General features: G+C 35.9%; 2 protein-coding genes across 3 annotated transcripts in view; both read right to left on the bottom strand.

Annotated features, from left to right (window-relative positions):
- tub (TUB bipartite transcription factor) overlaps positions 1–12,562 on the bottom strand; it is a 52,402-nt gene extending 39,840 nt beyond the window's left edge. Inside the window, exon 1 of one of the 2 annotated variants that reach the window (XM_011489389.4) lies at positions 12,300–12,562. In XM_011489389.4, the coding sequence (XP_011487691.1) occupies positions 12,300–12,355 (56 nt within the window). In that variant the 5' untranslated portion in view covers positions 12,356–12,562. The remainder of the gene's footprint in view (positions 1–12,299) is intronic. The other variant, XM_023953448.2, reaches the window with a different exon arrangement.
- Positions 12,563–14,386: 1,824 nt separating this feature from the next.
- rras2 (RAS related 2) overlaps positions 14,387–16,343 on the bottom strand; it is a 30,030-nt gene continuing 28,073 nt past the window's right edge. The window contains exon 6 of the mRNA XM_023953447.2: positions 14,387–16,302. Coding sequence (XP_023809215.1) covers positions 16,215–16,302 — 88 coding nt within the window. The 3' untranslated portion in view covers positions 14,387–16,214. The remainder of the gene's footprint in view (positions 16,303–16,343) is intronic.

Genomic DNA, 16,343 nt, shown 5'->3' with positions numbered 1-16,343 from the left:
GTTCATGACATAATGGCTAGTGGCTGGCATTTCCCTTTGTCTGTGTTAGTGCTTGGAAGTGTTTAGAGTTTATATCGTTCAAAAGGCCTTTTATCGCACAGATGCAACAGATTTACAAGCCAATAAATCCAGGGAGGAAAAAGGCTGTTACGGGGGGAAAAAAAAGAAAAGTGGTCAGAATAAAAAAACAGCTTTTCCCTGTATGATTGTATTGATTAAAAGCTCCATCTTTTTGCTGATTTTGCCCTGTGACTAAATGCAAATATAAGAAACAAACATTTTTTTCCCTTTTAAGAACTGCAACTGATCACTTGCGTCAGTTTATAGACTGAGTTACATCAGTGAAAGCCAAAGTTGACCTCACTCCTGTGTGATCCAAGCACCAGTCAGCGTCTTCATCGCTTTAGTTCTTTTATTTGGGCTGCATTTGGAGACCACTGTGACGAGCCCGCCAGTAAAATAAGAAATCTGAAGGAGGCAGTTAGGGAACAGCTAAGAGGCCAGTCAGTGACTCCAAATGTTGCGTCACATTATCACTCACAGGAGCTACCGTACTTCAGAGCCACTGACACAGCCAAGAGATTGTGTTAGTAATGTTGGTGTACGTGAAAAAAGCCCAGCACACACACATTCAATGCAGAATGAATCATCTACAAGGATACCTGATGGTGTGCCATCTTGCTAATAAGTCCTTTTAGATGTTTGACAGAGCTAAAGGTTTAAAAAGATTCAAGCAGGCTTGACTGAGGCAGCTGCTTTTCTTACTGTTTACAGTCCATTTCTCATCTCAGCTGCTGGAAAGGCTTTTAGATTTTTTGGATTAGAAAACAGTTAAAGAAAAAGTTTAAAGAAAAGGCTGTTTTAAGAAACAACTCAAAAAAAGTGCTAAAATGTTCATTTGAAAGCAGAGGGTCATGACCTCTGAAAAAAAAATAGCTTCAATACATGTAACTGACATGTTGATGCATACATAACACTAAACAACTGTATAGGTAAACTTTTATTAATGTTTTGTTATGCCTCAAGTAAGAGTGAACATTACACATTAGTTAAGTGCTAACTAATTCATTAACTAATATGCTTAATAAAGAAGTATTGCATAAAAGGGTCTGTTATTTAATAGTTAAATAATACTTACTTATGCCTTAACTAACGTTATAAGGGACCCCTATTGTAAAGTATTAAGTAAAGTTCCTTAAATGTGCTGCAAATACCAGACTCCAATAATAAAGTTCAATCTTTGTCTAAAAAGTGCTGCATCCTTTTTTTCAATTTTTACAAATTACTTAAAAAAAAGTGTGTCCCGCTTATTGGAGTTTGCTGCAAACTAACTTTACCAGGCTTTACCTTCTCTTTGCTCTACACCTTTCCAAGTATTTCTCAAAATCAGCACAGTCCCAAATGTTTGTCTCTTTGAGGGCATAATGTAGAAATAAGAATTTTTTATTATTTGAGTCTAAATCATTTTGCTCCATACTCTTTATAATAAAAAAAACTTGATTTAACCCTTGTGCTATCCTAGGCACTTTAACATTGGGAGTTGGGTCACCTAGACCCACTAGACAGTGCTCTGAACCGTTTTATTTAAATGATTTGAGAACCTCATTGGTGTCCATGGATTACATGAAATCTTTCCACCTTTATCCACCTTTGTCATGGTAGGGAGAACACGTCAATGTAAGGGTGGGGTCATCTGAGATAGCACAAGGGTTACGACTCAAATTTTACAGTAATTTTTGGTTCAATTTTAAAAATGTTAGACTGGCATTTATTGTCAATATTTTGGAAACAAAACATTAGATTTATGTTGTAAGAATAAGAGTTTTAGATTTTATACGATGGGCCAGCTTGTACTAAGATCGTATTCTCATTTTGTTCAGATTTTGCTCCAAAATGAGTCATTTTAAGATAATAAAAATGAACTACAATGAGGTACATAAAAACTCAATATTCTAAACCACCTGCTTGGATCTAGCAAAAAATCCTTATTATTGGGCTGTAATACATTCAATCTGACTTGACTGACCATGACTTTTTTGGCTTTTTATTCCCTGTTTGAATGCTTGTTTGGAATTACTTGCTTCTAGATTTTGTTACACCCTTGTTTAGGGTCTTGTAAAAGGAAGTAACATGAAGGGAAGAGGAACAAATTAAATACTCCAACAACTCAAAAGCTTTCAAAAACAAACCGAGGCTGAAAATGTACTAATAGAAAAATTATTGTAAGACTTCTTGTTAAGTCAAAATGGCTTGCTGCATGGGCAGAAAATGTTACTGGTTTCTAGTCATTAGCTTCTTAGGATTAATGTTCTTTTGTATGTTTTTAGGCTGCCTTTTTGCAGTGTTGAACCAACGTAGTCACAGGATTATAAATACAAATACAGTGGAGCAGTTCTTGTATCAACATTGGGCCCTGTCTCTCACTGCTCAGTGGCTGTCAGAGGGCCACATGCATAAAACATGATTTGGATTAGGAAATGTCACGCTGGATGAAACTGTGTCCCACTGAGAAAACCAGATGGACTGCTTGAAAACACAACAAAGTTCATTTCTCTGTCCTCCCATGTTTAATCCTAGCTTTACAATTTACAGTATTTATTTTTAAAAACCATTCCTGTTTAACCACAAATAAACCTCTAAATGATTCTGGTTGTAATAAAATAACCAAATTTGGTCTCATTTTCCCAAACAGAGAAAAGGTACAAACTGCCTACCAACTTTGAAGGTAGCAGCTTGTTAGCAGAGCATCACATAACACTGAGAGGCTGGAATCAGAACCTTAAAACCCAAAACAGGGGTCTAACGGTCTGGTGAGCTGCTGCTTGTGGCAGACTCTTCTTTACCCCTGGTGTTCAACAGCAACAGGCATACACGGACAAACCCCAGAATGGAAAGATGAGTCACCTCCTCTATTATACGTGCCTAAAAAAAAAAGATGCGGCTTTAGATTTAAGAGAAGCCCAAACAGGGTCAAAACTTTTAATCGGTTCCTCTGTTTTGCAATCTTTATTCTATTTTTTTCTGGGTGAGGCCACTTAAACGAGGGTGTTGTTGTTGCTTGTTAATTCTCTTCTGGTGATAAATGCTTGGATGAAACAAGAGTCCAAACAGGCTGACGTCACACTCAGGCCACACAAAAAAGAAGACGTTAAATGACACAGTCATTATGGATGATGCTGTACAGCATCTCAGCTTTAAATCGATCTTTAGAGCATTGTATTTCTGATGTGACTCACTGTTTCCAAGCTGCTTGTACCCTAACGTTAGAGATACCTCACTCAGACTTGTCACACAGCTTCATCCCCTATTTTATTAACCTCCCTACAAGATAAAAAAAAAAACAGCTGCTCAAAAACAGTTCTAAAAGTGAGGGACACTAAATCAGCTTGTCCTATAAAATCATCTTGAAGTATTTTACATTTCTTTTGAAAAACCAACCTGTTCATCTGCCTCAAATGTGTTTAATTCTATGTACATAAGCTAAACAGATGGAGGGAGAGCTGCTGGTTGCCCAACACTCCTTCTAACTCAGCATCTTTGCAAAGAACCATGTCACACCGCCTCCTCTGCTGGCTCGCTCCTGTATCCATGGCAACGGCTTAGACTAGTTATCGTGGAAAAGCTCTACATGGACCATTTGACCAAGATTTCTAAATGTGGAAGGACACGCGTGTGAAAATGAAAAAGACATCGCCCCCTTCTCAATTACCATGGCTTTGATTAATCAGTATCAAGCTGTGCCTGCTTGGGCTTTAGCCATCACGGAGCTGTCAGTGGCAGTGCGGTTCTTTACTCTCTTTACTCCCCTCAACCAGCAGAGGGCAGCACTTAGAGAACACAGGTAGATGCAGTGATGCTGTATGAACACAGGGAGGCACTGTACGTCAGCAATAGCTTTGCTTGATCTGTTTCAAATGAAACAACTGCAAATTATGAGAAAAATCAAAACAATTTCATGCATTTGCAAACAAAATAAAATTATTAGGAAGAATAGTATGTATGTGGGAAGGTTATGACTGAAGTCCATGAGATTTTCTCATATGTTCATGTGATCCCATGTGTGATGCTGAGGTGCTGTGTCTGCTGCGATCACAAGCTTAGCTTTTCTGTATCCCTGACATGTTCAGACTCCTTTACACTCTGCTGTTTTTAACACATCCATCTTTTTTCCTTCATCATCGTCCATTTTCTCTGCAGAAAAAAAAGGTTTTTAGTAAAGTTTTATGACTAAATAATAATGTGAAGCTTCTGTCAGTGACATCTAGAAAAAAAAATAAGGAATGCAAAGCACGTCTCCACGTCTTTTAAACCCAAACTTTCAATTCTTACAGAAAAAACGTCAATAAATTTTTAAGATCTTGAGAGCAAAGTTGCTAAAAAAGAAAAGAAAAGAAAACATGAATTAAAAAAAATACTACGGAATGGATGTTTCTGTTGGTTTACTTCAATTATTACGAGATGTGAGAAAAAAAAGGGACAAAAAAGGACTTTTCTCAGATACGTCCTTTCTAAAAAAAAGGGTATTCAAGCCCTCAGGGTCATGCAAACGAATGTGAAGGACTTCCAGAGCAAAGAGACAGCTGTTCTCAACTTTAATTATTCAAAGTAACCAAAAAAATTCAGAAAAATGTTTCATTTCAAAAGGATTTTTTGTGATAAACTAATAAAACTACAGAAAAAACTACGTCAAAAGCAAATCATAAGAAGTGAAACACTCAGCCCATTTTTAAATAATGTGAAAATAATGTTTAAAGTGTTGTCATTTTTCTGTTCTATGATGTTTTAAACTCAATCCACGCAATTGTATTAAACTAATTTTAATAGTGGAATTTGCGTGCCGCTTGGTGGTGTAGCAGTTAGTACTCTCGAGGCTATGGTTGAAATCCCAGGTGGGACCTTTTCTGTGTGGAGATTGCTTGATCTTCCCCATGCGTGTGTGGGTTTTCTCCTTTTACTTCAGCTTCCTCCCACAGTCCAAAAGCATGCTTCATAGGTTAAGTGATTACACAAGATTGTCTGAAGGTGGGAATGTGAGTGTGCGGTCTTTGGACAGACAGACCTGATAACTATATGTGTAATTACAAGAAGTTACATTTTAATTGGAACAGTTATCCATCTATTATAGAGTGAACAAAAACACTATTTCTTAAAAAAGAAAAGATATACAGTAGTTTTTAGTTTGGATTGGAACTTTGTATATAAGTTCTGCATCATAATACTGTGGCCTATATTTCAGTTAACAACAGCTGGCACTGAGGAGTTAATAAATGCTTACAGGTGTCTGTGTTTGGGTGCCTTTTTAACCATCTCATTTGGTTTTATTAAGACAATATGATATTTTTTCCGTGTTATTGTCTTAATAAGTTGTAATAATCACTGGACTGAATTTTGCTATGAAAATCATCTTCAATAAACTGGAACAAAACAGCAAAACCACTGTAGTTCTGGATTGCCTGGAGCCAAAAACAATGAAAGTAAACCACTAAACATGAAAAAATTAACAAAATAAAACTTGAAGAAACAGAAAAGAACAAAACCCATAAAAAGACACAGTTAAATACATGTATTTACTTAAAAATACACAGTTAAAGCTGTCAGATACACCCTTATTCGTGATCTGATTGTCCACTCGCATGTTTTGACCGTTTATTTTTTCTCTATTTCTCCACATTTCAGCTCCAACAGCAGTCCTGCTGCCCTAAGACCACTTCAACACAAATCCACTTTGATGCAAACGTGAACAAACAACCTCCCCTGTGCTAATGACACACCAAAGGCATCAAAGCGACAGGGCAGCAGGTACTACACAGCCATCTGATGATGATTTATGAAGTGAAAAACTCACCCGGATTAGGTTGTTGATTGTAAATATACCGTCAACGTTGAATAATAAAAAACAGGTTTTCATAAATTGTGTTTTTTTTCTTTTCATTTTGGAGAATGACGCCATGTCATCAGCTCCAAATCTCTTCGCTGCATCATCAGCGTCATCACAGTCTCACCCTGGAGCCATCGAAGACACTCGAGTCTAGATAATCATTAGGTTTTGCTCGGGGGTGTTTAATGGGCTTTGTCATGAACTGAGCAGCTGATTTCTCACATTTAGGTGCTAAAAGGATCCAAATAATAGCAGCACTTTTTCTAGATCTTTCAGTGTAGAAAAAAGCCTCTAGTGCCTATGCATGCCTTTGTAAAAACATTCTCTAATTTCATATTTTATATGTACTAGACCAATGTAGACTAAAACTGTATTTTTTTCATGATTTTTGAGAAAAAAATCCACTAAATAAATAGATTTTAAGCTTTTTTTAAAGGACTCTATTATTATTATTTTAGTTTCTTTCAATAACATTAATTTAACATAAGAGCATTTAAAATGCCTTTTACCCAACATTCCTTGACTTACATAAATAATAATAATATAATAGAAACTAATATAATTATACTAAATTTATTATTTGAAAAAAGATTTACAGTAAAAATAGCTTGATGGTTTGAATGTAAATGTTGCGGAAAACAGCAAACGTTCTTTGAGATGCAATTGGTGTCATCTATTGCATAAACAAAATATTTATACATTTTCACATTAATAAGACAATCATTTGCTTTTCTATCTCTGTGTTTTTTAAAGTCTTCTTACAGCAAGTATTGAAAGAAAAAAACATTTTTTCCGCAGTGACTGAGTGGTGAAACCGATTTAAACCTCCGCCCCCGAAACAATAAACAACACGTTCATAACTCTTCAAGATAAGTGCAGGCGCACCCTGAGATTGTGTTATTTTCCAGCCCGGAACAGCGTAAAAAGCTGCGACCATAAATCATTTCTGTTCATGCTAAACTACTGATGGTTGCAACTTTTTTTTTCCAGACAGGAATGAACATTTCATTTTATCTTTTTGTACAAAAAAGAAATTTAAAAAACAAATAAGGATCCAGGAAATTACATTCAGAAAATTCCTTGCAGTTTTTTTTAACATTAGCAAGACTTGAAAATATCTCCCATTCAATTTTTTAATTTATTTGTTTTTTATTTAACCTTTATTTTACTAGTAAGTCCCATTGAGATAACATCTCTTTTCCAATGGAAACCTGAGCCAAAATGCAACTTTACAAGTTCTAATCACATACTAAGCAAGAAGTTAAGCTTATGAGGATAAACTTTCTGATCTATTCATTTAAATCACTTGACCAGTAAGTATGCAGATTTTAAAGTCGTGATTTTGTATTTTGTATCTTCTGTCTTTGCATTCTTTTCTCAATTCATTAGTAAAGCTCAAGAAACAACACAAAATCCACAAGCTAAGCGGCACGTCACATCTGATACTTTTAGACGTCAACTCCATGCCTTTCAGTGCTGTGGACAGCCTCAGCTAAGCATCAGCTTGTAGCAAGACAGGGGAATTTTAGAAAAAGAAACATTTGCATCTGTGCACCTGATGTCTTTCTTTATAGGAGAACCAAGGCGAGGAACCAGGCATAGAAGCAGATGAAAAAGCTCTTATTTTTAAAAGAAGCGCCAGACGTTTTTGCCAAAATAATTACCGGTAGGTCTTTTTTTTCCCAAGTGATAATCCAAGTTTCACTATGAAGCAGCACTTGTTTCAGTCAGGTTCTACCTACATTCAATTAGAAGAGCCAGGTTGGTTGAAGTCTGCAGAATTGGCTGTGAGGGGCTTTTTTTTCCTGTGGTTAATGCAGAAACAGTTGGACGGAGGCTCAGCTACGATCAGTCCAACACAAAGAAGATGAAAACCAAGAGCTAAAATTCGAATCAATGACAAATGAAATGCTGTTTCACAGAAAACGACAGCAGATAGAGGAGTCCTACAGGACACCCAACGATGGAATCTGGGTTTTACACTTTTTTATTTCATTGTATTCATTTTGCTGAAGTATTTTGACACTTGACACTTAAATAAAATCTCATTCATAAAGAAGTATTTCTCTTGCCCTGCCATATCAGAAGAGGACACATCCTATTTTGTTGTTTTTGCAGTTTTTGTAAATCGCTTTGTCTGAGGAGGGGGTTTATTCTCTAATTTTAAGCCAGACTTTAGCAAGGTCAATACAAACACGATGGATGTCATTCTAACACAAGGATTTAAATACACTTACTTTCTTAAAGCATTTGGCAAGTTAGTAATGACAAATACATGTATATAATAAGCCTAAGTTATTCTCTTTTGTTAAAAAGATAAAGTCTTGAATACATTTTTTTATCTAATACTTGGCGCAAAGCAAAATCTATTTTTGCTGTTAAAGCGTCCTAAAGTTTTCATACTTTCACAATGAAAGGGTAAGCAATGACTGCATCATATGGTCCAAAGTCATGGGAATAGGTTAAACAGTGAATATGAATGTTTGTCTTTCTGAAGAACCTCTGAAGCATTAAAAGAAATACATTAAACTCTCTTCAGTTTGATTTGATTTTCAACTTAGAAAGTCAAAATATGAAAAAGTATTGATTTATTTGTTAATTTTCCTCTTGAAACCAAATTTGTTTGGTTATTATAAACACTTTGTACATAAATAAATAATTAAAATGAACAAAGGCTCACTTTTCATTAGATAGATAGATAGATAGATAGATAGATAGATAGATAGATAGATAGATAGATAGATAGATAGATAGATAGATAGATAGATAGATAGATAGATAGATAGATAGATAGATAGATAGATAGATAGATAGATAGATAGATAGATAGATAGATAGATAGATAGATAGATAGATAGATAGATAGATAGATAGATAGATAGATAGATAGATAGATAGATAGATAGATAGATAGATAGATAGATAGATAGATAGATAGATAGATAGATAGATAGATAGATAGATAGATAGATAGATAGATAGATAGATAGATAGATAGATAGATAGATAGATAGATAGATAGATGGAGAGAGAGAGAGAGTATTGGCTAAACAAACAAAGTGTTTTTAGTAAAACAAAAACATGTTTTGAAGAGATTCTACTCACCAACACTCCCTGTCAACAGATGCTGTGATGTCAAAAGAGAAAATAAACCCATCATCACAGCTACTTGGAAAGAAGAGTCATCCGAACTTACATTTTTCCAGATTTTTTTCTCTGTCATCCTTTGGATCAAAACAAAAGAGACAAACTGAACTACAACAAGAACAAAGAAGAGAATCCACCCATAATCTTATGTGAAAGGAGGAGAGGATGAGAACTGTGGAAACCATAATGCAGAAAACTGCTAGATGAAACCTTCCTGCTCTTTTCAATGAGTGACTAACATCCAAGAAGTCTGCATAGATGTTAGTCAGACATCACAAATGCAGAGATCCTGAAGTCCACACAGTGTAGGAAAGACTGAGAAGCTGCATGCATCATAGTGCATACCACAGAGGAGGGAAGCAGAGGCCAAGAGAATATCAGGCCGTCTTCCATTGATCCATTCATAGAATATTCTGTGTTCTCAGCTTCAAGTGAAGCAGCACAAGAACAGACTGAGCTGTAGCTGAGACTGAGCAGACCTGAACAAAAACATACAATAATGGAGAAAGAAGGAGCCCATAACACAGATGCCTAGCAGACCTTCAAGTACATGCTTCAGGACCATAACTTCCTAGTGTTGTGTCTCTGTGGTTCCCAAACATTTTCTGCTGGATTCGTTTAAGAAATTCATCACTCCTAATTCCATCTAAATATGTCATTTGGACCTAAAAATCCAAAGAGCCGCACAAATGCTTACAGGAAAGAAAAAAAGGGGGATCCAAGTCCACACAATTAAATTAAAAAGCTGAAAGTCAGCATTTCCACGACATGAAAGCATTTGGCAGAGTCGCAGAGTGTGTCGTGTAATAAATCAGGTGACCCTGATCTCCTTTAGCCTGGAGGAATAGAGACCAAATGTCCTTCAGTGTGGTCCATAAACTGTTGACATTACAACAACATGCTTTTCAAAAAAGGTTCACAGCAGACACTTTTTCTGCTTGAACAGCTACGATAAGATGTAGAAACATAGCACATGCAATACTAAAATTGAGCTAAATACATAGAAACATGTAAAGAGTGGAAGTATCCAATGCAAAACATGCATTCTTGCATGGCAAATTAAGTAAGTTGTGCTCATTTACGGGTAAGTAACAAAATCCTAAAATGTCTCTTCATTGGTACTGGATGGGAGTTTTCTACATTAATAATATAATGTATTAAATAAAGGTTTCTTAGGAACAAGTCTTTTCTTTTCTTTGCGCAGTCCTACCCACACACTCTTAAACTCATAGTGAGGCCTGATAACAGAGAAACTGACGGCAAATGTTCTTTCATAAGCTCCTCTAACTCCCTCTTTTTCTGAACCTGATTAAACTGTATTTGGCTGAGAGGATACAATGCACAGAAGGAAATTCAAGCTAACCTTTATATCAGGGTAAAAAAAAAAATAAAGAAAAGATAAAAAGGTCAGGAAATGGAGGCGCTCAATAGTATCTTGTCACACCACCTTGGCCTTCCATCTCTCGGATACAGTGTTTGCACAGTGGGTGCCACGACACTGTGTGACTGTCTGTGACGCACTGCTGGTCCAAGAAGCATGACTGTGGCGGCAAAAACCCACCAACACATTTCTGGTATACGACAGCATCGTGAGGGAAGAACAAGCCTTTTGGAAAACCAGTGAAGCATTTTATTTAAAAAGTGAAACTAAGAGAGTTAAAGACATATAGCTAAAAAAAAAAATGGTTTGATGCTACTTTGCATTCATACATTTATGAAGTGTCGCCTATTAGAAGAATTGACCTATTATCTGATGAACCTGGATCATCTTTCCACCATCTGCCTCAAACTTTGAAATATTTAAATCACTGAGGATTTTAATTAATTTATCTGCTTCTTCTTTTTAAATGTTTGGTACATTCTTTTTTCTTCTTTAATTTACAACGCAACAATATAATTCCCCCCCCAAAAAATCAATAAAAATATGTCAGGTTGGAAGATTTTTCTGCATCACATTTCCAGCAGTTATATAATGAACCAAAAATAGTAACAATAAACGCTTTAAAGAATTGTATCAGCTTAGTAAGTAAACAATTAGATGTAGTAGTAATAAACAACTGCAATAAAGAGGTAGATCTGTTGTTCATATTCAAACTGTAGAAATGGTCCATACATCCACATATTGTGCAAAGATTGGATTTTTTTTTAACCAAAAAATTTAATTTCCAGGCAAGAAAAAGTAAAGTGGCCTGACTTTATAATATATTTTTTAAAGAAGAAAAAAATTAATTAAAAAATAGTCAAAAAACAAGAATAGCTTTACTAAAAATAAAATATTTTGATCAAAAATGTATTAATATATAACCTTTTTCATACAAGTTTGCATCACTAAAAGTAGATTTTAAAAAAAGCATTGTGGACATAGAATTTTTTTCAGAAAATGCATCGCTTTATGTGCAAATCTAGGATATTTTTAACCAAAAAATAGATTTCCATCATATAATAATATTAATAATAATAATAATAACAATAGAGCAACATGAGTGTTTACTATATCTCAAAAAAGACACATTTTTTAAAAATAGTCAAAAAACAAGAAGACCTTTGGCAGTTAAATGATTAAATCAAATTGTTTTTATATAACACTTTTCATACAAGTTTGCATCACTAAAAAACAAGCAGTCCTGTAGCGTCACTTTAAATCCAAGCAATGGTACTCTGATGTACATACTTACTTAGAGTAAGAGAATGATTTCAAAGTAGACTCATGCATTTTAACAGGCAAAGAGAGCACATAGCTCTATAGTGACAGCCTCCTGGGAGGTCCAAGCACAGATCCAGAATACAAATTACAGAGAGGCTCCATACATAATGCCGGGTGAAGCCTCATCGATAGGGGGCTCCGATAATCAATGCAGCAAAAGCACCGTCAGGCATCATGTAATCCACACACAGTAGTGATGGGTGATAACTGGTTAGTGCAAGCCAATATCAGACAATATTTGACTATTTTCATAAGGATGAACCATTTCTTTTCTCCAATTATGACTCCATCATACCTATTATTAACCTAATAAAACTTAGATATATGTATACATATACGTCTAATGAGGTATCCTATATGTCCAGGGTAAGAGGAGTCAATACATTTGCCAGGAAAATAAATGTTATACTGATACAAAAGAACAGCCTTTTATATTCAAAAACCCTTGTTCAATGCAAAAATACAACTCCTCATGTGTTTTTTTTTTTTTATTACCGGCCTTCATAATAATATAATGAGTGAGCATCCTTAAGGTACACAGTGGCTGTGGAGGATGTAAATAGCGGTTACCTGTCATAGCTCCATCTACTGTAAGACATGCTCCTGTTGCTGCCGACTCCCTCCATGTCCCTCGGCGCTGTTTTGGTGGACCGGACCTGATGGCGAGGCTGCCAAATGAGGGCGCATACGCTGCCGGAACAATGAGGCAAAAAAACAACAACAACAACAACAACAGCAAATTCGCCTTTGAGTGGGAAAGATGAGCAGCAACCATACAACGCTGCTATGATGAGTGAGCACGGCCAGACGCTCCTCCACGGACCGTACCACCTCAGAGAGGGGAGCGTCAGCAGCCGCTTGTTTTTGGGAAACACTGGGGGGGACGGATATTTATTTATTAAGATATTTATAATATTTCTCCCCTGTGTTTTACACCAAAGTAAACATCATGAATAAACTCTCCTGAAACTTTGCTTCAAAATTCCGACTACTAGAAATGGACACCTCTGCGTTACTCATCATGTCAATTGAACATCTCGAGATGAATTGAGTTGATTGAGTGAAATAATGATACTCCATCCAAATTGCAAAAGCAGGCCCCGTAGAAATAAGTCAAATATATGCTACTTACTCCATTAGCAATGTTTCTTTAAATAAAATAAAGAATAAATGGTTTTCCCAATTAATTCTGAATTTAAAGAAACATGTTTCTCAAACTAAGATTATTTTGCTATTGAAACTTTTTCTTGATAAGATCATTTTTCTGTAACCCTTGTGCTTTCCTGGGCACTTTAACATTGGGAGTTGGGTCATCTAGACCCACTAGACAGTGCTCTGAACCTTTTTTCTTCTATGATTTGTGATCTTCACTGGTGTCCATGGATTTCATGAAATCTTTCCACCTTTATCCACCTTTGTCATGGTAGGGAGAACACGTCAAAGTAAGGGTAGGGTCATCTAAGATATTACAAGGGTTAAAGAGTGAACCAAAATGAAATCTGTCCACTTCTATTACTATTTTCAGAATATGTGAGGATTTGATGAAAGGAACCTAAATTTGTAATTATCAGTGATCTTGGCTTAGTTTTTGCTACCTCAGGAGATATTGTCAACTCAAAGAAATGCAGTAAAATAATATATTCGTTACTCATCACTCTAACAAACATGTTTCAGCATGTGGTACAACACACTGAGAACTCCAGTCAGCTGTTTCTGAACTGTGATTCTAAGGTCACACAAACACGGGATATAACTCAGGCTTAGTGTCCTGGTTCCCCTTTGGGGACAGTATAATGAGCAAATCGTTTGAGCATTTTCTAGGTTATCAAGAACATTTCACACTAATTATGTCATAGAGTCTATGTCATAGACAATCCAGCATCCTCAGGCTCAAGTTCAGCTTTATAGTTTTTACTCATTTTTTCTTAAAATTTATTTTTTACTGAAATAAGCAAACTTTAGTTGAAAATGGGATCCAGATTGTGTTGCCTCATAATGGGTGACCTTTGCTGCAAGACGGTAAATCAATCCACTCATGATGACCCGTTCTATTTCAGGTCAATTGATCTGTTCTTACTGATGACCGACTCTCCTTTATTCACCTGCTCCGACTCACTTCAAGTGATTTATGCTTTTCATTTGCACTAAAACTATGTTTTTGTTGCAACACCGAATATATTTTCACAACCATCCATTCAGACAATCGACGTTTTGTTGAAAACATTTATCCAACAAGAATTCTTTTCATCAACAGGCTAGACATTTTTTTAGTAATTTGTTGATTTTTCTCCATGCTGGCCTTAAATTTTTGTAAGATTAAAACCAAATTAGTTGCACTAAAAAAGGAAACTATCAATTAAATCAATGTTTACATTTGTGGGAGTTCGGTTGACAGAGCTGATCATCAAATCAAAACCTGCCACAAATTTATGAAAAAATGCCTATTTGTTGGTCATCATTTCTCTATATTTACACAACCACAAAACAAAATTATATGGATTCTTTTGCTTGTTAATGATCAAATATCAAAAACTTTCCCTTCGAGTAACTAGTGCAATTACGCCCTTAAATACTCTAAAATCAAATTAATTGATCAAAATCTAGTCTTCTCTGTCACAGAAAAACACTAGGAGAAAGAAAACATGATTAAAAAAATGTTTTAACCCTATTGGGCTCAATGACAGATTTTATTTTAGCACCAAAAGCTAGACACAAGGCAAATTATAGACCAATGTAGAAGAAAAAGACATCGTGATGTGGATGTACATGATTCCCACAAAGGGATCGGATGGGAGTGTTTTGAATGTCCCGATTACAATAATCCATTTTGTTAATTCCCTCCATGCGGAGACAACAATCATTTGTATAAACGTTATAGTCGATCAAGCAACCTCGGGTTCAATACATTCTCCAACTGTAAGATGAACAAATAAAAAATAAACATTCTTGGTCACTTCAGGGTAAAGGTTCTAATTGAGCAAAGTTGGGCCAACAGTCATCTTAAAATACTCAAAGGAATTAAATATTCTTCTTAATATTTATATATATATATGTACACACCCAGCAGTGCAGTGAACATCTACTCACTTATAAACATAGAAAAATACTTGCCAACTAGTTTGATATGAAAATAATGTACAAAAGTAGAAACATTTGAATAAAGTCCGTTATTTATCAACTTGTTCGCTCACGTATATTACAAGGATCAAACTCAAGTACTTCATTTGAAGACCTAAATGGAAGTACAAAGGGTGAAAGGTCAGAAGAAGGTTGTTTTTGCGTCTGCAGTTAGGACAGCTCCACAGGTGGCGGGTCCGCCGAGTTCACCAGAAACGGGCTAACTTTGTGCATCTCAGTACTCTCGTGTGCCGTTTCTTCCACCAGGAGACGATTGGGGACAGAAAAAAAAACACAGCTAAACAGTTCAAGAAAAGAAAAACCACTGCCGTTCTTACCGGAATCAGTTTCTCATCTACTATATCAGGGGTAAATTTGAGCAAACGGGTTGGTTCCAATGGTATAATCCCAGCGAGAGTGGGCTCTTCATTTACAACTAATTGACTTACCAGCAGCATTTGTGAGAAACTGAATGTTAAGAATCACTTTTTTTGTGGTTCCAAAAACACACAAAGTTGGATTGAACCTTCAATGGAAAAACTCCAGATAAACTTGATATTTTCTGCACTTTAGGAAGATAGCACAGAATGACAATCATTCAATCTATAGCACTTATCTAAAAAATACTGAGACTACAAGGCAAATCAGTACTGCAAATACTCCATGCTTGGTGATTTAAATGATGGCAAAAGCTGCTAAAACTTAGTTTTTTTTGTAGAATATTAAGGGATGTTCAGGCATCATTTTGATATATTTATATACACATGTATCTACATAAATATTTAATTTTATTTATGTAAAGCCAAACTCAACCTCACACACTGCACTGTGGTGATTTAATAGGTCATTAGAAATACACTTTGAAAATCACAACAAAATGTCACATATGTACAGTAGCAGATTAGCACATCGGAATAAAAGTGAATATGGCACGACATATGCAAAGCTTCAGAAGATAATCTCTGCTCTGGTCAGACACTAAAGGAAGTCACCAACATTCGGAATATATAGATCATTCAATCTTGGTAGCAGTAAATTTCACTACAAGGCAAAACCAAGGTCCTTCAGAACACAAAACGTGAATTTTTCAGGTTGATTTTTTTAAGAAGGCAATGTTTAGTGTCAGGACTCTCGCCTGTAAATTAGCTTACAACTGAAGGTAGAGTGGTGTTACAATTTGGCATTGTCAGTTGTCCATAGCAATGTCCTGGAAACAGCAGTTTCTGGTCAAAGTATCTCAGAAAAGGCTGTCTGGAGTCATGCACGTGGAGAAGGCAGCGGTCAGTCATCCACTTAGGATCTGATGTCAGGCAGAGTTGGGGGGGGGGGGTTGAGAAGCTGCATGATTTCTACAGTAATAAGGCAGATTCAGACAATCACACAATGGCAGCCCCGCTTGTTTTTCTCTTTTCTCGTTGGTTCTGGCGAGGGTGGACAATCCTGTTCTTGGAATTTCCTGCAGGGGTCACGGAAGAGCAAAACGTTTAGGACATATGA

This window comes from Oryzias latipes, chromosome 3, assembly GCF_053564925.1.
Source record: "Oryzias latipes strain Hd-rR chromosome 3, Olatipes_Hd-rR_3.1".
NCBI lineage: Eukaryota > Metazoa > Chordata > Actinopteri > Beloniformes > Adrianichthyidae > Oryzias > Oryzias latipes.
The sequence above is the reverse complement of the archived record's forward strand: the minus strand, read 5'-3'. Positions and strand labels throughout refer to the sequence as shown.